Source organism: Cricetulus griseus, assembly GCF_003668045.3.
Source record: "Cricetulus griseus strain 17A/GY chromosome 1 unlocalized genomic scaffold, alternate assembly CriGri-PICRH-1.0 chr1_1, whole genome shotgun sequence".
NCBI classification, from domain to species: domain Eukaryota; kingdom Metazoa; phylum Chordata; class Mammalia; order Rodentia; family Cricetidae; genus Cricetulus; species Cricetulus griseus.
This window is the reverse complement of record NW_023276807.1, coordinates 99,532,998-99,554,772: the sequence shown is the minus strand read 5'-3', so window position 1 is coordinate 99,554,772 and position 21,775 is coordinate 99,532,998. Positions and strand designations below refer to the sequence as shown.

At 42.0% G+C, this 21,775-nt stretch overlaps 1 protein-coding gene across 1 annotated transcript in view; it reads right to left on the bottom strand.

Annotated features, from left to right (window-relative positions):
• LOC100772745 (E3 ubiquitin-protein ligase ZNRF3) overlaps positions 1–21,775 on the bottom strand; it is a 236,684-nt gene that overhangs the window by 147,940 nt on the left and 66,969 nt on the right. The window contains 1 exon segment of the mRNA XM_027387369.2: positions 4,108–4,233. Coding sequence (XP_027243170.1) covers positions 4,108–4,233 — 126 coding nt within the window.

Below are 21,775 nucleotides of genomic sequence, written 5' to 3'. Positions count from 1 at the left end.
AATGTCAATCTCACTGTTTCCAGGAGGTTCAATCTTTCAGCTTTGCAATAAAGGTATTAGGGAAGATCCTAACCATGACCCAGAAGCTCAAGGCATCAGACAAAGTCCCAGGACAGCATCTCCACACTAAGTGAAAAAGAAACCATCCAATGGCTGCAGAGGTTTATCGGAACTTGGCCTGAAGTGGGGCCTGGTTAGGTGTCTTGGCCTGTTTCTTCCCTAACTCTACCTACCTAGCTGACCTTGTCTGTACCTTCTACAGAACTGAAAAGATTAGAAGAACGTGATCATAAATTATTTTTCTCTCATGAGTTTAAAGTGCTGAACTCAAAACCTCTTGGCAATAAACCAAGGTGATGAATTTATGCCTTTTGCTTTGAAAATAAACTTGATCTGAACTCCTAGAGAGGCATCTTTTTTTTTTTTTTTTTTTTTTTAATCTTCTGGGTTTTTCTGTGGGCAGGAGAGGTCTGTGTCTATCCTTCCTGGTTTCCTACAGGCTTTTCTGTAGTGACAGAGACAAGTATCAATATCCATTCACAGCAGTTCTTGTATCCCCACCTGCACAGTGGGCTGTCTGTGTGTTCTTCCTGTGCCTTTTAACTTCTTTTTTCTTTACTGCAGTGCTGATGATGGAACCCAGGGCCTTATGCATGCTAGGCAGGAGCTCTATCACCAAGCTATACTCCCAGCCTACTTCCTATGCCTTTGTGCTTCTCCTTGCCTATCATTCCTTGTCATAGCCACTGAAAGTCAAGAAATAGAATGAAAATCATACTGTTTGCAGGGGACTGGCATGCTGAGCTGCTGGGAGTTCTATGCCTTCCCCTACACTGGAGTCTTTTATTTCTACCCTTGGGAAACCAGAAAAGTAGAAAACAGAGTTGGTAAAGTTAATGAAATTAATGTTGGAAAAGGAAGGAGGGGGAAGGAGAAGAGGAAGAAGAAGATTCATCACATCTCCTGCACCAACCCATATTTAAAGCAAACAGTAGACCATCTTACTTTGTCTGTCCCAGGCATCTTTACTAATCATTTTATTCAGATGCCAACTCTTAAGACAAACAGCAGCAGCAAATATGTACTGTCTTGTGACACACTCCCAGTCCTAGCTTTTCCCAACAGAAATAAGTTACTGCTGTTAGGCAGGTAGAGCCACATGCTAAGCTCCTAGTCCCCCACATTCAATAACTACTTCATGAAGAATAAACACAAGAAATGCTCCATGATTCAATATGTATCTAAGGTTTCCATTCCCCTGGCTTCACTGACCAGCAGGCCAAATCATATAAAACTCACCAAGTAAACCATGGTGCAGTTGATTCAGGCAGTAGAGGAAACAGTTTGGTTCTCAAATGCCCATCACTAAACTGTCTAAGGACAATAAAGGTTATAGTTTGGGCCCTGCTACAACCCATTTATAGACCCAAGAGATGGAGCCCCTCCAGGCTGGGGAAAACAAATTGTTCTTTTGTTTAAGTTAAAAGCTAGAAGGCGAGAGATGGAACTGGTGCAAAGGAACACGGACCATAGAGAGTATTACAGGGTGAGAGAGGGAGAGTGAGAAAGGGAGCGACAGAGGGTGAGAGAGAAAGTAAGAGAACATAAGTGGGCAGGGGTCTGTCTTTTAAAGGGGCCCTCTACACCTGCATGCAGACTTAGTACCCATGTAACCCTGGGATGACAAGAGTACTGCCTGAGTGCATTCTGCCAGGTAACGGGGCAGGCCAGCATAATGCCTGAACCTTTCACAATTGAAGCCAGTAAACTGAGCATGGCACAGCAGCAGCTTAAGCATACAAACAAATGGCATATTTGAAGCAGACACCTATAAGGAGAGCACTGTTCCTACACTTTGGATGCAGCTGGCATATCTTCTAAGAAAACACTCTCAAGAGGGTTACTGCTCCTAACCATTAAACAGCTCTGGTCAACTATTGAAATGATGAAGTATCAAGGCTGAGCCACCTCAAACAGCTTGATTCAACTTAGTGAACCATGAACCAAATAGGCTGTAATTTGTGTCAGGGATTCTCTTTCAATGAAAGGGCAGGAAAACTTGACAAGAGTCATGGAGCTTTGCAAAAGGCAAATAAGGCTTCTGAGGGTCTCCAGGACCAAAGACCTTTTAGGAGAGGCTGGCAAGAAATTCTTTAGGACTGGGTGGTGGAGCACACCTTTAATCCCAGCACTCGGGAGGCAGATCTCTCAGTTCCAGGTCAGCCTGGTCTAGAGTTCCCCAAAACTACACAGAGAAACCCTGTCTCGAATAAAACAAAAAAGAACTTCTTTAGGTTTGGGAGGGTTCCCTGCACCAATGCTCTTCTCTGGCCTGGATATCCAAAAGAGCTTCAGCTTCCAGGAACAAAACTCAGTTGTCTTCCCAGGGTACACAGATAAAGCTTTAGGGACCATAAAATGTCTAAGCAATAAAACTACTCTTAGGGACTACAGTAGGAAGATAAGGCCTATGAGTCCAAGAGGTGGGCCAACCTGGAGTCTGCCTGAGGGCCTAGCAACAGACATTGTCAGAAGTCTTGGATCAAACCTAGCCAATAATAGGTGACTATCCAATGCCACCAGACTGGGACCAGCCTGGGTGCTGGAAGGAGGTTATAAAAGGCTTTCCCCATTGCTGAATAAACAAGTCTGCTGTTTGCCTTTACCTGACTCCTAGTGTCTGTGCCGTTGATGCTGAGCCTTCTCACCCCTCTCCCAAGAGAGTGTATTTCAGTGAGAAGGCCCCTCGATGTTGTGTGTTCTCGGTCCCTTTGGCAGATAAGCATTGGGACCCCCTTTCTTTTCTCCTTTTGTGTTGTCAAGTTTGTCTGCCTGTCCATTTAGGATGGCACATTTTTTCTGTTTTGATTCGCCCACCCCCTCCACATAAGGGTTGACCACCCCCATAGGAAGTGGAACCAAGGCACTGCCCCTTCTCACCCTCCCCATCCCAGAGGGAGCTGTTAAGCCCAGCAACAGACTACCTTTCCCCTAACCAAAAATTCAAATACTTTCACAAAATCCTTTCTTTAAAAAAAAAAAAAAAAATCTACTGATGGCGAATGCCTTTAATCCCAGCACTTGGGAGGCACAGGCAGATAGATCTCAGTGAGTTCGAGGCCAACTGGTCTACAGAGCGAGTTCCAGGACAGTCAAGGACTGTTAGAGAAACCCTGTCTTGAAAAACCAAACCATATCAAGCCAAAAAATCAAACAAACAAAAAACAGGTTATGACCTATCAGATTAAAAGTTCCTGATAGATGGGATTTCCAAAGTAATTTTATTTCTATCTTATACTGCAGTCAAAAATTATACTGACCGTAGCAGCTAAAAAGCTTTTGTTTTGTTTGCTAGTACTTTTAAATGGTGTGCCAACAGCAAATAGTGGCACACGAGGCACCAGGCATTGCATCTCACCTCACCTCCTAGTCACCTATGAGGTAAGTTCTAATAATGCAAGGTCAGCTGTCTGTTCTGAAACCAAGGAAGTTCTAAATCCCAAGTCTTTCCATACGTACTTGGCAACAAAAAAATTAATGAACCTGAACTCATTTGGAGGCAAAGCAGCTGTGGGCTAACAGAAGGCTATTTAGATTTTAGTTATCACATTTAATGTGGATATCCATATGATTTACACACATATATGAATGTTTGTGATTACTGAGCATGGCCCCAGGTGCCCAAGGTGTGTGTGTGTGTGTGTGTGTGTGTGTGTGTGTGTGTGTGTGTGTGTGTGTGTGTATCTTAATACTTTCCTAAACCTCCCAAATCTGAGGTCTTAAACATCTGGCCCCAAAGGTGTAAAATACAGTACTATGGGTTTCTAGTATCAACCCATTTCACAGATAAGAGGCTGAGACTCTCAGGGAAAGCAACTTGCCCAAGGCCATACAGTACGCAGAGGTAGAGTAGACTCTGAGGCTGGGGCCTCTTTCAGGGCCAGAGCTCCTGAGCTCCATGGTTCTGTGTCTGCTCACACAGTTTCAGAGGAAGGAGTGCTGTGCCAGGATGGCTCTTCTCCAGAACCAGCTATTTAAAACTCAGGGAAACACTTAAGTGGAAAACACCAACCACAATGGCAGTAACACAGAAGGGCTGGTGCTTACCTTGCCCAGGACAGTGAGACATGGTTTGGGATCCAATTCTGGCTGTTCGAGCTTCACCACTCCTACCCAGCCATATTCATACAAGTCCTCTTCATCATTGTTATTACACAGGCCTAGTGGGTGCATCTAAGAGACAAAATGGAAAGAAAATGTCAACAGGCTGGCCACAGACTGGCTTGAGTCCCTTTGTGTACTTCTCATTGTGTACTAAGCCAAAGCCACCTCAAAACTTTAAACTTTAAGGCAGGGAACAGTTTTTCAATCCACAGGGAATTCCATTTCATTGCAATGAGCAAAGCACTGGAGAGAACACAATAAAACCACTAGAAATAGATATTATGAGGGCTGGAGAAATGACTCAACAGTTAAGAGCACTGGCTGTTCCAGAGGACCCAGGTTCAACTCCCAACATGCACACGGAGACTCACAACTGTCTATAAATCTGGTTCCAAAGGATCTGATGCCCTCTTCTGGCCTCCATAAGCACCAGCCCTGCAAGTGCTACACAGACACAAACAACCAAAATAATCATATCCATAAAAATTAAATAAAGATATATCATATGTGCACATTCAGATGTGTGCACATTTGTGTTGCATATGGATGCCAGAGGTTGATGTCAGATGTCTTCTCAATCTCTCTCTCCACTTTATTTGAGACAGAGTCTTTAAGTGAACCTGGAGCTTTTCAATTTGGCTAGAATAACTGGCCAGTAAGTCTCAGGGATCCTCCTGTCTCTGCCTATCCAATGCTGGGATTACAGGTGTATATCACCATGCTTGGTTTTCACATGGTACTGGGGATTGAATTCAAGTCCTCATGTTTACATAGCAAGCACTTTACACACTGAGCCAAGTCTTTAGCCCCTATAAGTATATGTTATGGCTGCTTTCTCTGTGTCTTGAAAGTAATGGTTGTCCCAAGATGGAAGCCACCTGATAAGAGGTAGGAGGAGACAAAAAACTCATATAAATGCCAATCTAAGAGTGCTATAAAATATCATAAATCTAACACTAAGCAATTAAAAATAAAAATAACCAGTATAGCATCCTGTTTGGCTTCTAGATCTTAAGGTTACATGAACTTATCCATGAGGGCTGAGAGACACATTTGGGACTTTATGAGAACTGAAAATATGGCAAACCATCAGTATAATTAGCAGGCTAGTTAAGACTACAAATGATTACTGGGAAATAGATGACATTCTTTGAGATCTTTTCAAAATCAACACAGCACAAAATAAAAACTAGGTAGAGGAGTATCAGCTTATTTTCTCATATAAAAGTCTGAAAACAACAGAAATCCCAAGGTTTATGCTTACAGTTCTAGCACTAACTTTTATCAAGCTATTCTGTAGTAATTTTTCCTAGGTTCTTTAAGATCCAGTAATTTCTAAAAGGAAGCTCATTAAAACTCAGAAGTTCTAGGGCTGGAGATATGGCTCCATGGTCAGGTTGCTTCTTGCTCCTACAAAGAAGCAGGGTTTAATTTTCAGCATCTACACAGCAGTGCATGATCATCCTTAACACCAGTTCCTGGGGATCAACATCCTCTTCTGGCCTCTGTATATATGCACATAGTGCATATACATACAAGCAAAACATACATACACATAAAATAATAATAGAGCTTCAAAATAAAAGACTCAGAAGTTTTAAAGGCAAGATCATTAAGATTCAGGAAGTAAACTTTAGATTCTCAGGAAGTTCATGAAATTGACCAGATGCACAAGTCACCTCCCTTTCCAAGACTACCAAGGACACAGAGATCAACCATGCTGCCTAGAAGAAGCAGATCTGCCAAGCTGCCTGTACAGAGTCCCAGTCTAGCTAAGTAGCCTGGAAAAGACATCCTCTGACCTGGTGAGTTGCCTGCAAGTCAAGCAGTGTGCTCTAGGATTCCAGCTTTTGTCAGTTATCACCCATGCTGGGATGGCTTTGGTGGTGCAACTGTCTTTAAGTCATTCTTGCCCCTGTAAGTGGCCCCAATAAACTCACTGGCTTGCCAACATGGACCTAAGTGGCAACTGTACTTTGGTATGCCCCTGATTTCCTATCTGGGGTGCGTAGACATTTGTTTAAGACTCTCCAAGGAATAATGTAACATACCGCAGGCCCCAGAGCCCCAGAGCAATCTGGGAAGAGAAACTCCTCACAGATAATTTACCAAGTTATAAGCCTAGCATTGCATGTACTAAATTCCCCCTTTTAATATTTATTTATTATGTGTACAAGTGGTTTGCTAGCACATAGAACTTTGTCTCCTTAGAGGTCAGAAGAGGGAGTCAGATTCCCTGGAATTAGAGTTACAGATGATTGTGAGCTACCATGGGGGTTAAAATCGGGTCCTTTATAAGAGCATCTAATGATTTTAACTGCTGATCCATTTCTCCAATCTGATGTGCTAAATTCTTAGGTTGAAGAGCTGTCTTTAGATGAGTATCAAACTCCTCCTAGGACCAGAAATAGTAGCATGCACCTTTAATCCCAGCACTTGGGAAGCAGAGGTAGGTAGATCTCTGTGAGTTTGAGCCAGCCTGGTCTATAAAGTGAGTGCCAGGACAGCCAGAGCTGCATATATATAGTGATAACCTGGTAGGCCAGTGTACCAAGTGTTGTTTTAAGCCAGTAGACCTGTTATAACTTACAGCACCAAACAGAAAGCTAATGCATATTATTCCTTACTTATTTTATAAGTGAAAACAAAAGTTCAAAGTAAATGACCTTCTTTTCCAAGACAGCACGGGTTAGCAAGTACACTTAGCCCAATGGATTCTGTCTAGTGACTTCCCACTCTACTCACTTGCTCTGTGCCACTTCTCCTGAGAGCTAACCATCTGAGACAGAAAACTCTAAAAGAGAAAATCTTCAGGGGAAAAAAAAAATGTTTCTAGCTTTACATTGGTTATAGTCAAGGACATTGTGCTATTTAATGTGGGCAGCAAGAGGAGCTAAGATGCTGAGAGCGAGAGGTATGTCTGAAGCTGCAGGGCCTCAAAGCAAACTCTGAAGGAAGAGTAGGACTAATCATTCCAAACTTGATGAAAAGGTGCAAAAGATAGCAGAAGAAGAATGAGAACAGACTGACCAGTCGTATAGAAAGTCAGTCTACAACAAAACAAAGGGGCTTAAAAATTATAGCAGAGTATGGATATCAAGATAGTATCAGAGTTTCAAGCAGTAAGTGGCACACTGAAAACATGAATCACTGAAGCAAATGGGTAACACACTTTCCATGCAGTGCTATGCCTGGCCTCCAGAGATGGCAATGAGTGTACAGCCTAGAGATTCTTGGAATCCAAATTCCACGCAACAGTGTTAAGAGGGATTACAGAGCCCACGTGACAATGAGAGTTCTAAAGGTTCTATAGGGGCTGTCCTCAGCTGTCTTTGTAGCTAGTGAGTATCCAATCCCTGGAAATTCCAAGACAAGGTCCTATTTCCTCATGAGTCCTCAGTTTTAAAGTGTTTCCTGTAGGATCAGTGAGGGTTCTGTGGCAAGGTAGACAGTGCAACCTTCTCTCTAGGATGCTCCTGCAGAACTTAGGCCATCGTGGAATGTCCTAGGTATTAAATGAAAAGTAGCCTAAAATGCCAAGCCCTCCTACAACAGAAGAGGATGGACAAGGATCACCAAATTGTAACCTAGCTTTACATTGTTTACAAAGTTCAGTTACCTATGACCTTCTGGAGAAGGTAAGACTCCGCTCAACCCGGCCCAGCTTCAGCTTCCCAAAGTCTCAGGTCAAGTCATTGCAATAGTAACCACATTTGTGACCCTGTTTTACTGTATTCCATAGTACTTCTGATCATGTGGGCTGGAGGTTTCCAAACAGACAACTACACTGTTACTTAAAACACCTATGGGATTTGGTCAGTGATAGAGAATAGCTTTGGAGGAGCAGGCAAATGCATATCCAAGAGCGGGATCTTTATCAAAACTTCACTAAGGAGAGCCCAGCAGACATGGCTAGACAGGTATGAGTCCATTAATATAAAATGTTAAGCAGGAAAATAAAAAAACTGAAAGAAGACTAGTGGTTGGTAATCCTGGGCTTGGAAGTGGTAAGGAAAGGCTGCTCTGTGGGTATAATTTCTTCTAGAGGGTGACGGAAATGTTCTGGAACCTCACAGTGATAACAGTTATACAATACAGTATATGAACCCACCACCACCACTTAAGTCATTGACTGCCCTGGAATCCACAGAGATCTGTCTGTGTCTGCTGTGATTAAAAGCATGCACCACCATGCCTGGAACTAAATACTTTTAAATGATAGTTTGTTTGGTTTTTGTTTTTGGTTGCTATTGAGACAGGGTTTCTCTGTGTAGCCTTGACTATTCTGGAACTCCCTCTGTAGACCAGGCTGGCCTCGAACTCACAGAAATCCACCTGTCTCTGCCTCCCAAGCACTGGGATTAAAGGCGTGCGCCACCACCCAACCAAAATGGTAGATTTCAACCAAGCAGGTGTTTACTCAGAAAGGACCTGTTGTCCCAAAGATAATATTGTAGAATTCAGGCTGCTGTCAGTTTGCCTCTAACAATAGCATCAACTTCCAGAAATGCCTATTGTTTCACACCTACAGCCATTTGTATCGCAGGGTTCTATTGAACCCAAGGGGTCCAAGTTACAAGGTTGGGAAAATGTTCCTAAGTAAGTAGAAACAGTCATATGATGAAAATATGCACTAGTAAACTGACCTGATGCAAAGGATGGTGTCCCCTAGGCAAACGTAGGCATTACGTGCAAACGAGCATGCTGTGTCAGGGGAAAAGTAAAGTGGTGGGCTTTTTCTTCTGAGAATGTGTACTAGGTTACATTTTAATTTTATTTCATACTTACAGCAAACTGTTAGAATATTCAATGACAGAGTTTAGGCTGTATAAAGAAGCTGTAGACTAGAACTGCAAGTCAGCAGTGAAGTCAAATTAATGGTACCATGAAAGTTGTGTCAGCCAATGAACAGCTGGATCCCACTCAAAGCAAATGACAAATGATATAGTTAAGGATTAAAGAACTATGCTTGGGTGCTTCCACAGAGAATGATCAAAGCAGAAAGGAACTATGGGAAAAAGGAAAGTTCTCTCATTTGGAAAATGACCCTTGATATTACTGCTGAAGTCAGACATAAAATTGAGGGTACCAACATCCACTCAGATAATTCTCCTGAAAATATTCTAACACTGCCCATCCAAGACCCAGATATAAGTAAGATACTGGTGCTGCAATTATATTTTAACTTGTTAAAAACAAACTCTAGTCAAAAACCTAGCCTCAGGTTATTGTCCACATTAGCGGTGTCATGTATGGGCTCCATCTCAGAGTGGACCTTAAAAAAAAAAAAAAACCTAAACTCTTATTTTCAGCCCTTTTCAAGACAGACTAAATCAGACTCATTTATATTATCTAAGAAATATTAGCCCCTAATTTTAAAAAAATCCAAACCCCTTCTGGATAGTTCCTAACACACAAATTCAGTCAGCACCAGATTACTTCACATAGCACCTGTATGCATTTGACACTTCATCATTCAAAAATAATACTAGTTTTTCTACAGTGTATGATTCCCCCCCCCCCAAGACAGGGTTGTTCTGTGTAGCCTTGGCTATCCTGTAGACCAGGCTGGCCTTAAAGTGCTAGGATTAAAGGCGTGTGCCACCACCGACCAGCCAGTGTATGATTTTCAAACATGATAATTTTGAACTTAATATGGCATGTTAGCATTTTAAAATTACAGCTCTTTTTTTTTTTTTTTTTTTTTGAGCCAGGGTTTCACTGTGTAGCTTTGGAACTCATTCTGAAGACCAGGGTGTCCTTGAACTCACAGAGATCCACCTACCTCTGACATGCACACCCTTGCTGGGATTGAAGGTGTGTGTGCGATCTCTCTCTCTCTGTCTGTCTCCCGCCCCCCCCCCCTCTCTCTCTCTCTGTGTGTGTGTGTGTGTGTGTGTGTGTGTGTGTGTGTGTGTGTGTGTGTGTATCATGCATGTAAGTGTGTGGCATACATATTTGGAAATCAGAGCAAGGTTTCCAGTGTCTTCCTCTATTGTTCTTTGACCTGCTGCCTTGACATGGTCCCTAACTTAGCCAGAAACTCTTGTTTTGGTCAGACTAGTTTAGTGATCCTTTGGGATCATCCTGTCTCTGTCATCCTTCCCCTAGTGGGAGAGTTACAGGCATGGACAGCTGCACTGTCTTTTAGATGCATGCTAGGAATTCAAACTCATGCTTGCAAAGTACTCCTAACCCATGGACATTTCCTCAGGCCCCGAATTTTTCTTAAAATGTTTGGAGAAGTAGGGTTTACTTTTTTAGGACAGTTTTAAAAGGCCTAATTACGTATAAGAATTCAGAGACAACACAGAAAAAAAAATCAAGGAAGGAAAAACACTGCTCATACTTTATGGTGACTGTTACTATCCCCAAGGCCTTAATGGGATACAACAGTTACATGAGATATGATACAAATAGCATAGAAGATGCTCAGTGACTAAGCCCACTCTACTTTCTCGAGATCCGTCACACTCACTTTTACTTTATGCCTTTGCCAAGAACACTCTGCCCTTCAAGACCAGCTTCAATGTCACTCTTTCCACCAAGCTTTCTTGAATGCACTCATAGAGCTAAGTTGCTTGGATATCAAACACTTTCATGGTGCTTCCCAGTTTTTTATTGTCCACACCTCACCCCTCCACCCCACACCTAATGTGAGCATCTGTTCAGAGGTTCCAATCATCATACTGTTAGCCTTGACATCAACAGGTGCTCAATAAATGGCTGCTGGCTGGACAAAGCCTTTGGCCTTTCTATCAGGCTGACTGCTTTTGTTTTTGGAAAGCCACTTGGGTTTCTGCTTAGCTAATGGAGAGACCAAGGCAAATAAATCAGGACTGAACCAAACTATTGTATGAATTTTAAAGGATTAGCTCTACTAAGTGTTGGTTGCCTAATCATCAAAGTCGTTTTCAGGACAAAAAGATTCACTGGCACTGGTACTGGCACAGGAACTGAATACTTCCTACCCAGAGAACACAACCCTGCTGCCCTTCACTCACATAGGCTGGTGACCATATCTTGAAAGGTCAGTGGAGGGGGAAGGAAAATAGAAGATGACCCCTCCCAAAGAAAGCTCCACATGTCTACAATTTTCTTACTTATGTCTAATCCACAAAGTTACTGTCAGCAACAACAAAAAGAAAGGAACTAAACCCAAGGAGAGGTAGGAATGAGATCCAGGTATAAGGATTCCAACAGAATAAAGGGAACTATCAAAAAGGTAAGACCAGAGGGTGCTAACTGTAGGAAAGAAAAGAAAAAACAAAAAACAAAAACAAAACCTGAACCACTGTCAAATGGGTTTATTGGTACTGAGGAGTTTTACAGTTCTGAAAAAGAGAATGAAATGTGTAAAATAATGTAACTAAGGGTAAGATTAACTGAGGTCAGTAAGACAGAATGACAGCACAGCTCCTTATTCCAGAGAAAGCCATAACTTACACCTAAGACTGCAAGTCTACCTGAGAATACTGTATCACCATGATAGCCTCATGCAAGCAACAATTGTATGACTATACTGAAAAATGGAAGTGATTTATGCTAGAATATGAAAATAAACCTTCAGATTTCTCAGGGTCAAGTGAGAGTGATTATATCACAGTTTCAATGTTTTTCTAATGGACAAAGAATCTACATGAACCCCTGAGCATAATGACAATGTGATGCCAGGCATAAGTATCTGGAGAGAATTGTTCTCTTGAGATGTTTCACATGCCAAGCTCTGAAACCAAGGGCAGCTTTTTCAGAAGCTTTCAACACAAACTACCTGGGACAAACTGGCACAGTCTCCCAATGTCTTAAAGGGGAGAACTGAAGCCAGGACTAGCCATGTTTTTGCCCAAGGCTATAATGCCTCCACACCTCACTGAAAGTTTACAGTAACTTCAAAAGGACCACTTGCTTGCAACTGAGTTACTGTTACATGGGAGCCATGTGCTGTGCTAGCAGGAGGACAAGCTGACTCTATAATATTACCTCATCCAAAAGTTCCTGAGGATTTAAAAGGCAGACTTCCCTCCTTTTATCCTCTCTCCTCTACATATGGCCAAGGATATAAGATGCCCCTATGGTATAGAGCCTCACATCACAGACTAGACCTTATTTTAAAAGTATGGTGGCTAAAACCAAGGCTTAAAATTTATGTGAAGGGACAGGATGACAGCCCACCCACTCTTCTCTTGAATCATAAGCCCCCTTTTCCCTTTCCTATGCATAAAAATTTTTAAAGGCTCTGTGTGTGCACACACAGGCACGTATGAAGATGTCAGAGGACAACCTCAGGTTATCAGTCCTTGTTTTCCATCTTGTTTGAGACGGTCTTTTGCTGTTTATCACTGCACAAGCCAAGCTACTATTTCCACAGACTATCAACACAGAAGTGCTAGGATTACAAACTTTAAATGTGTACAACCTATGCTACTTCCAAGTCACAGTCACAGTGGGGCTGCAGCTCAGTGCCAGACTGCTGACCTAGTGATATGTAGGACACTGGAGTTTGATCCTTAACACTGAAAATAGAACAATGTGAAGTAGAAATCATATCTGCTTCTGGTAAAAATAAATAAATAAATAAAAGCTAAAAATTTGAGAGTTAATGGGTTAGGGAATAAGGATAATAGCTTTTAAAAAGACAGAGATAATAATATTCATTTATAACAATTATGCTAAGCACTCTCAGTGGATGGTGAGAAAAGGCATAAGTCTTGAGCCCTCCCTACTGTCATGATGTTTGATCAGTTGTTTAAAAAAAGATTCTAAAATGCACATACATCTGCTGACATAAGATGCAACTTAAAAAACAAAAACATAATATAGCTTAACAACAACACTGGCAGAACCAGGTAGTAACGTGTTGTTAAAGAGACAGTACATACTCCTCTCTTTCAACAAAATACTACGGCTTTCCACGGGCTGTCCCAGAGGGACTGAGTGACCCAAGAAAGTACTCCATGTAAGCAAGAGAGCCAGACACACTTACAGCACTGGACACACACACTGTTACCTCCGCATGTGCAGGCTGCCTGCAGGCACTCAGCAAGAAAAACACCAGAGTACTAACTAACAGCTCACAGGGGAAAACAACAATAATATGAATTTAATCAGTGATGACAGTGCTCAGCTCCAGTTATTCCAACACTTTAACTGGCTCAAGAGGATCATCCAACTATAGAAGCAAAGGGCCTAGCTCACATCTAGGGCCATAGGAATAATTTATTCTTCTTTCTCTAACAAAACAGACAAAATTACTCATAAACAACAACAAAACCAAAAAAGCCTCCACTTCTTCCTGCTGTATGCCTTCTATTTGCTGTCAAAATGGAGAAGTTCACAAGATTCAGCAAAGTGATGTGGTCCTTCCTGGCTGGATACTACTCTGGACACAACCTGTCACTGTGAAGAATACTGATGACACCTCACACCACTTCTTCAGTCATGCTTGGGACTTGAAATTCACTGCTATCCATGCAAAGTGACATTGCTATAGATTAATTAAAGTCTCCAAAAGGCCAAAAATCAAGTCTTTCACAAAAGTGTGTAACAGTTATTCTGTGCCCTGTTCTGTGGACATCCTCTGGATAAAACTCTCACCACTCATCACCAACAAGGATGTTTTCAAAGACAACGCTAAAAGACAAGGTCAAATGAGAGGCCATGGTCAAATTTGAGGATACAAAATAGACAAGAACAAGTAGTTCTTCCAGAAGCTTGTTTTAGGAGTTTTTGTTGTTTTGTTGCCATAATTAAAAATTGGGGGCTTCTACCACATGCCTGAAAATGTACATCCTCCAATAGTTACAATAAAATGCAAGTCAAGCTTCTTTTTAAAAGGCAGACATGCAGCTCAGGCCTGTGATCCTAGCACTTGAGAGGGATGGGAGGGAGAGGGAGGGAGGAGGGAGAGAAGAAGGGAGGGAGGGAGGGAGGGAGAGAAGAAGGGAGGGAGGGAGAGAAGAAGGGAGGGAGGGAGGGAGGTTGGTTTTGTATAAAGACTAGAAACTCTTATTATTTGGGGTTTCTTTACAAGTACCTAATGGGTTGTAATATACCCAGTTTTTTGTCATCTTGAGTAGTTTTCTAAATACAGAGGAAGGAAGCCCTTTGTCTGTTTCCTTGATTGATTCCAGCAATCATCATTCCCGATTTCTAGATATAAACTGGGGGGGGGGGGAGAGAAGGAGAGAGAAAGGGAGAAAGGGGGAAGAAGGGAAGAAGAGAGGAGGAGGAAAAGGCAAAAAAGAGAAGAGGTGGAAAAGAGGAGAAGAGGGGGAGGAGGAGGAAGAGGAGGAGGAGGAAGAAAAAGAAAAAGAAAATGAAGGTGAAAAGACAACCTACAGCATGTAACTGTACATGCAAATCTTTCTTTCCCCAATGTGGGGCACCAAACCAAGATCTGTTTGTGCTAGTTAAGTGTTCCTCCTCTGTGCACTGCCTACAACCTCTCTGCACTGCGCATAGTGTACATTTGGCAAGACATTCATATCTAAAATACTGAAGAATTTTTATAACTCAGTTATAAAAAAGCAAATTATCTAATTAAATATAGGAAAAGGCTCTGAATATACCCACAAAGATACATAAATGCTTATTAATAACCATGATATCAATGAGCATGAAAAGATGCTCATCATTATCCTGAAAGAAGACAAGTCAAAACCACAATGAAATACCATTTCATACCAGCTATGGTGGGTGTCATTTAAAAAAAAAAAAAAAAAAAAAAAAAGATACTAACAAGCATTGTGGGCCCAAGGAGATAGTTCAGGGGTTAAGAGCACTGGCTGTTCTTGCAGATCCAGGTTTGATCCTCAGCACCCACATGGAGACTCAAAACTACCTGAAACTCTAGTTCCAGAGGAGCCAATGGCCTCTTCAAGCACCAGGCATGCACATAGTGCACAGACTATACACCCATGTACTTAGTAAAAGAAGAAAAAATAAATAGATAGATAGATAGATAGATAATAAAAAATACCAGCACTGGTTAGAATAGGGCAAAATTAGAAATCTTACACACTGCTGGTAAAAATGAAGAGTTGAGACTGAAGAGACGACACAGTAGTTAACAGCATTTACTGCTCTTGCAGAGGACCTGGGTTCCATTTTCCAGTACACACATGGCTTACAACCATCTCTAACTCCAGTTCCAGCCCTCTTCTGACCTCTGGAGGGAACCATGAACATACGTGGTGAATAAGCATACACATAGTCAAACACTCATACACATAAAATACAATTTAAACGAAGAGTCGTTTTACCATTTTGCCAAATTGCCATGTAATCTAGAAACTCCTAGGTATACATACTTAAGATATACACATGGTTTTTGGTTTTTTGTTTTTAAAGTAAAGGGTCTCTCTACATAACCCTGGCTGTCCTGGAACTCACTATGTAGACTAACCTGGCCCCTGCCTCCCAAGTGCTGGGACTAAAAGTGTGTGAAGCCACACCCATCTACATACAAAATCTTATATGCTAATGTTTTGAAAATCATTCATAAAAGTCTAGAGGTCTATATAACTCAAAAGTCTACCAACTTTTGGTATATATACACAATGGAATTACTGTTCAGGCTTAGAAAGGGACAAAACACATTAGGGGCATGCTCCAACCTGATAACCCTCAATATCATGCTGAGTGAAAGAAGCCAAGCACAAAGATCTCTATCTTACACAACAGTCCAGAATAAGGAACTCCACAGGCATAAAACTGGTGTTTGTTTAGGACTGGAGTACAGGGATAAAAAAGCATGTGCCACAATGCCTGGCATAGGATTTATCATTTATTTATTTGTTTGTTTATTGGTTGGTTGATGTGTACCACTGGCTGTCCTGGAACTCAACTATGCAGACCGAGCTGGCCTTGAACACAGAGCTCCCTTCCCTCTGCCTTTCAAGTACTGGGATTAAAGACTCACACCACCATGTCTGGATTGTGTTTTCTTTTTGAGGTGAATAAAATGTTCTAAAAAGGATGGTAATGATGAATATATAACTCTATATATAATAATAAAAACCATAGAACTTACATGTTTTATGGATGAATTACATGGTACATGAATTGTATCTCAACAAAGCTGTTATTAAAGAACTATTCAAATAAAGGACAAGTGGGGAAAATATAGTGGCACAAGATCCTAATTATCATCAGTGTTGAGGGTGTATGTGTGTGTGCACGCACGCACGCACACACGCACGCACGCACGCACGCACGCACATGCTTGTGTTGTTATAGAACTCTGTTCTCCAGGTATGGCATGGCATGGCATGGCATGGCACAGGATAGTAGTGATGTTGTCTTGAAATCAGATCTGTTTCAGAATATTTGTTTACACTGTGAAGGTGTGTCTTTGCCAAGGTACTTTCTGATTGGTTTAATAAAGAGCTGAATGGCCAACAGCTATGCAGGAAGAGGTTAGGTGGGACTTCCAGAGACAGAGAGGACTCTGGGAAGAAGAAAGGTGAAGTTGCCAGACAGATGAGACAAGAGATACAAGAGGTACCACCACATGGCAGAACATAGACTTGAAACTATGGATTAATTTAAGTTATAAGAGCTAGTTGAGACAAGTCTAAGCTAAAGGCCAGGCTTTCCTAATTACTAGTAAGTCTCTGGGCCATTATTTGCATGCTGGAGGTCCAAAGACACTCTTAACAAGAAAGCTTGCTACATCAGGTCAGTTTTAATTACCAGCACAAAACCCTCACAATTAATTGATATTTCCTATTACTATTTCCTCCTGGAAAGTAGGAGAGGGCCCATAAGACACAGGAGGCCTCTCCCCCCCTTAACATGTATAAGTAGTTAACAATTGCTAGGACAGAGTCTTATCCAATGGTGTAGCAGTTGATTATGCCCCAATTAAAGCAGCTTCAACTAAACTCATTGTGCTACCAAGTTAAGACTTAGATGTGATTCTTTGGCTTATGGTTGATGTCCTATCTGGGGTTAACAGATGTCTGTTCATAACTCTCCAATAAATGTCACAAATGCTCAGGATCAAAACTAAAGCCTCACACATGAATGGCAGGTACGGTGAAAAGAACACAGCTGAGGCCCAATGTATTATATTACTTGTTCTCCCCCAGTCTAGCTTGTTCATCTGAAGACCAGGAATGGTCCTGACCCACTGTGCAGGGGGACAGCACAAATGAACAGATGGAGAGTGGTAGAGTGTACTGCACAAAAGGGAATGGGTCCTAGGATGAGGCACAGAAGTATCATGACAAGAATGAAAATGGCAAAATTTCATGGGGTTGTGTGTGGCATGGACCATCAAAAGGAAGTTTGGTGGGACAGGGTGGCCTTCACTGAACTTCCCAAAGCCCCAACAAGAGCCCTGATACAAAGACTGGAGGAAAGCTGGACACCAGCTATGAATCCAAGGTGAGCAAGAGCTCCCATAGAGGAGATGGTTCCTTGCACTCACAGACTACAGACTCACTGTCTCTCCAATTGCCCAGGTAAGTTTCCAAACCCAAGGAGAAAGCCAAGAACACTCCAGGAAGGGCCACTTGATGAAAATCACCTGATTAAAATAATTCCAGAGTAATCTATTAACTGGGGGAGGGGTGGGAGTGGAGGGTGTGAAGGGAGGAGAGGAAATGAGGAAACCACAGACTCACGTTTTGAAAGCAGTAAATTATGTGCTGGCTTAGCCACCCTATATGACCTTGGGCAAATCAAGTGAGGACCTACTCACTGATCCTGAGAGCAATGGGAGTGTCTGCCACCTCCGTATCTTGTGTGGGTTTGATGAGATGTCTGAGCCTACTCTGGGATCCCTGGAGACAGCTATCGTCTATCGGGGAATTATGAGCATCCTCACCTCATGTAACCTATACTGGGCTGCTGCTGCTGCTTATAGAAGGTCTAACCCCATGAGGAATAGACTGACAAGACAATTAGCAAAGCTGGATCTATCCTACTTGGTCTTGTTAAGTCCACTTCCTAAACCTTCACTTGTTAGCAATGGGATACCCTGAGATTTCCCTTTAATACCAATAATGGATGATTAAGAAGAAATTGTGGCCAGTGAGGGTAAAAGTACTTGGTGTACAATCCTGATGACCTGAGTCTCATCCCCAGAATACACATAAAGGTGGAAGGAGAAAACCAAACCACAAAGTTGTCCTCTGACTTTCACATGCATGCCATTGCACAGGTACCCCCGTACACAATATTAATTTAAAAAATATTATGGAAAGCAGGTATGGTGGCACACACCTTTAATTCCAGAACTTGGAAGGCAGAGGCAGGTAGTCTCTGAGTTCTAGGCCAGCCTGGTCTACAGAGAGAGTTGCAGAGCAGCCAGGGATATGCAGAGAAACCGTCTTGAAAAACAAAACAAAACAAAAAATAAGGTGGGTTTTTTTGTTTGTTTGGATTTGGTGTTTTGAGACAGGGTTTCTCTGTGGCTTTGGAGGCTGTCCTGGAACTAGCTCTTGTAGACCAGGGTAGTCTTCAACTCACAGAGATCTGCCTGCCTCTGCCTCTTGAGTGCTGCGTTGGTGTGCACCACCAACGCCCGGCCCAAGTTTTTTTCAAGAAATAGTGACCCTCTAAACTTTTTGTTGTAAGATCCTTTGCTTTGTGTTACCCTTTACAGGCAGTTAAGATCTGACTGCTGAGTTCCCAGACATGACAGACAAACTCATAGAGCCTTCAACCAGTCAGTTCTTAGGTATTAGAACAATGATAGTGTCTAATTTCAAGGCAACCAGATAAAGAGCTGGTTCTAAATTCACATGCTAGAAGTCTGTATTTATCGTGCTTCTAAAATGAAGGCAAGATCATCTTGTATAAATGTGCTTAAAAAACAAACAAACAAACAAACAAACAAACAAACAAACTCCAGGCGGTGGTGGCACATGCCTTTAATCCCAGCACTTGAGAGGCAGAGGCAGGCAGATCTCTGTGTTTGAGGGCAGCCTGGTCTATAGAGTGAGTTCTAGGACAGCCAGGGAAATACAGAGAAACTCTTGTCAGGGGCAGGGGGGCATAAACTGGGCTAAAGGTGTAGCTGAGCGTTAGAGTACCTAACTAACATACTACAAGAGGCCTTAGGTTTACACCCAACATAAAAGAAAAAAGGTACACAAGCACAGTCCTCTCTCAGATAACTTGTGGCTTCCTAACAGCAAACCTTCCCAGTGGAGTAGAAGCTGCAGTATTTAAGGTTAAGGCTTGTAGACTAAGAAAAGGAAGTTCCTTCAAACTTGTTCTTACATTTGTCCTCTCTCTCCAGAGATTTTTGTTTTAATCTTGCATTGAGCTACTCTTATGTAATGTGTCTAGGAGTAGATCTACAGATGTGTTCCAATTTGTCCTGTTAAGCCAAACACTCTGTATTTTGTTGTAAAAAGCTCATTCTTAATCCACTTTTATAGTTTTCATGGCTCTGAATCAGGGGTTCTCAACCTTGGGTCACAACTCCTGGAAAGGTAGTATCAAATGACCCTTTCATAAACAAAGATTGCCTAAGGCCATTAGAAAACACTAACAGTAGCAAATTATAGTTATGAAGTAGCAACAAAAATACTTTTATGGTCAGGGGTCACCACAACAGGAGGAATTATATTAAAGGGTTACAGCATTAGGAAGGTTGAGAACCACTGCTCTAAATAATTTTTGTCTCAGTTGGGTGGTGATGGTGCATGCCTGTAATCCCAGCACTCAGGAGGCAGAGGCAGGCAGATCTTTGTGAGTTCAAGGCTACCCTGAGCTACACAAAATTGATCCCGTCTAAAAGAGAAACAGCTCACATAAAGGTGATCTCAGTACTTGGGATCCCACACCTTTAATTCCAGCACTAGAGAGGAATATAAGGCTGGATGAGACAGGAGCTCAGTACAGTCTGAGGTTTGGTAGAGACAGATACAGTCTGGAGATGCAATCAGAGGACAGAATTGCCTCTTTTGTCTGAGCATTGGTAGAGGTAAGAACTCTCTACTGGCTGGTCACGTTGCTTCCCTGACCTTCAGCTTTAACCCCAATATCTGACTCTGAGTTTTTATTGTTAATACCAATTAGAACTAGTGCTACAATACTCCTCAGCTTTACTGAAATTTTCACATTGTTATTATCCAACATATCAAATGCAATTCACTGGGCTTGAAGTTTTATGTTTACCTTGAGCTAAGAGGAGCCAAACTGGGAAGTATGTCTTATGGAGAATATTCACAGAGGGAAGAACCAAACGCAGCTAATCTCAGCCCCATGCTCCTGGTGCCTTCCATGTCCTCATGAAAGCTATTCTAATATCTTTTCTCTTTGAGTGACAATCAACTCATAATTCAGGTTTCATCCACTGTGGGTAGTGGAAACAGAGACAGATGATGTCCTGCGGGACACCCTGAACTTAGATGACAAACTCAGTCTAACCCAACAAGGCTGAAATTCACATCCACACCAGGCATTCTGATCTTTACCACCAGTCCTTGCTTTTAATCACGCCATCATTTTTGCTCTCAAAGAGAAAGCTCTAAAGTAAAAAGTTTATCTCCAAATCTATCAATCTTTTCTTTATCGCCTACCTTGTACGCACTCAAATATTTGGTACACCAATTGGCTCCCAAATTTCAGGAGAGATGAAACTGCAACCTCAGCTGGTAGTAACAACAAACAGGAGAGTCAACCTTTTCAAAAAACCCTTATAGATTCCCCCGGTCCAAGCTCTCTACATCCAAATGTCAGCCCAACAAACACCTTTAAATATTGTGCACTTCAGAGAAATGGTTTATTGTAATGGATGAGATCTAAGAAAGGTAAGTGCCATTATCTAATGAGAAAGAAATTTACAAGTTTATAACTTTACTGAATAAATTGACTGAGTACCCTGTGGTAGACACACACTGTGACAGGTACTATTAGAGACACAGTAAAGAGTCAGCCCCAAGGATCCAACTGTTCTGTGCCATCAAAGCAAAACTTCAGAACTACAAAACTCCCAATGATGGAATTCAGAAAGTACTGTCCTTGGCTCTAAATCATAAAGCCTAGGGTTGTGATGGGTCAAGATAATCCATGTTTATCAACTATGCTCTACAATTCTACCTTGAAACACAGAGAGAAAATAAAATGCCAGTCCCTTTGGGCCTAGTGGCTGACATTAGTAATGCCAAGATTACATGAATTTAAGGCCAGTCTGTGCTACAGAGTGAGAACTTGTTCCAGGAGGGAGGAAGGGAAGAAGGACAAAGCGAGGAAAAGAAAGAGGGAGGGAGGGAGAGAAGAGCCAGTCCTGAAAGAGAGAAGGAGAAGAATTAAGAAGCAGCTCTGCTGTATTTCATTCAACTTAGTATAAGGAAATGTTGTGTGGGAGTTTGAGGTGATGATGTGGGTATCAAGGAAATGGAAATTAGGCTGTTAAGAAAATCTTAGAAATGTCACCAAACACTGTACACAATAGGAAGGCTTTCAGGTACAAGCAGGAACCACCTGTCTTCACTCCCACCTTACCAGTACCGTATGCTTTGTCCAGTCCCTTCTGTTTTAAGGTGAACCTCACACATCATTTTTATCAGCTCATTTCCCTCCAAGACAGCAACTTGTAAAGGCCACATTCCTTTCTGAAATGTGCCATCCTTTGTTTCTATGGCACTCAGGT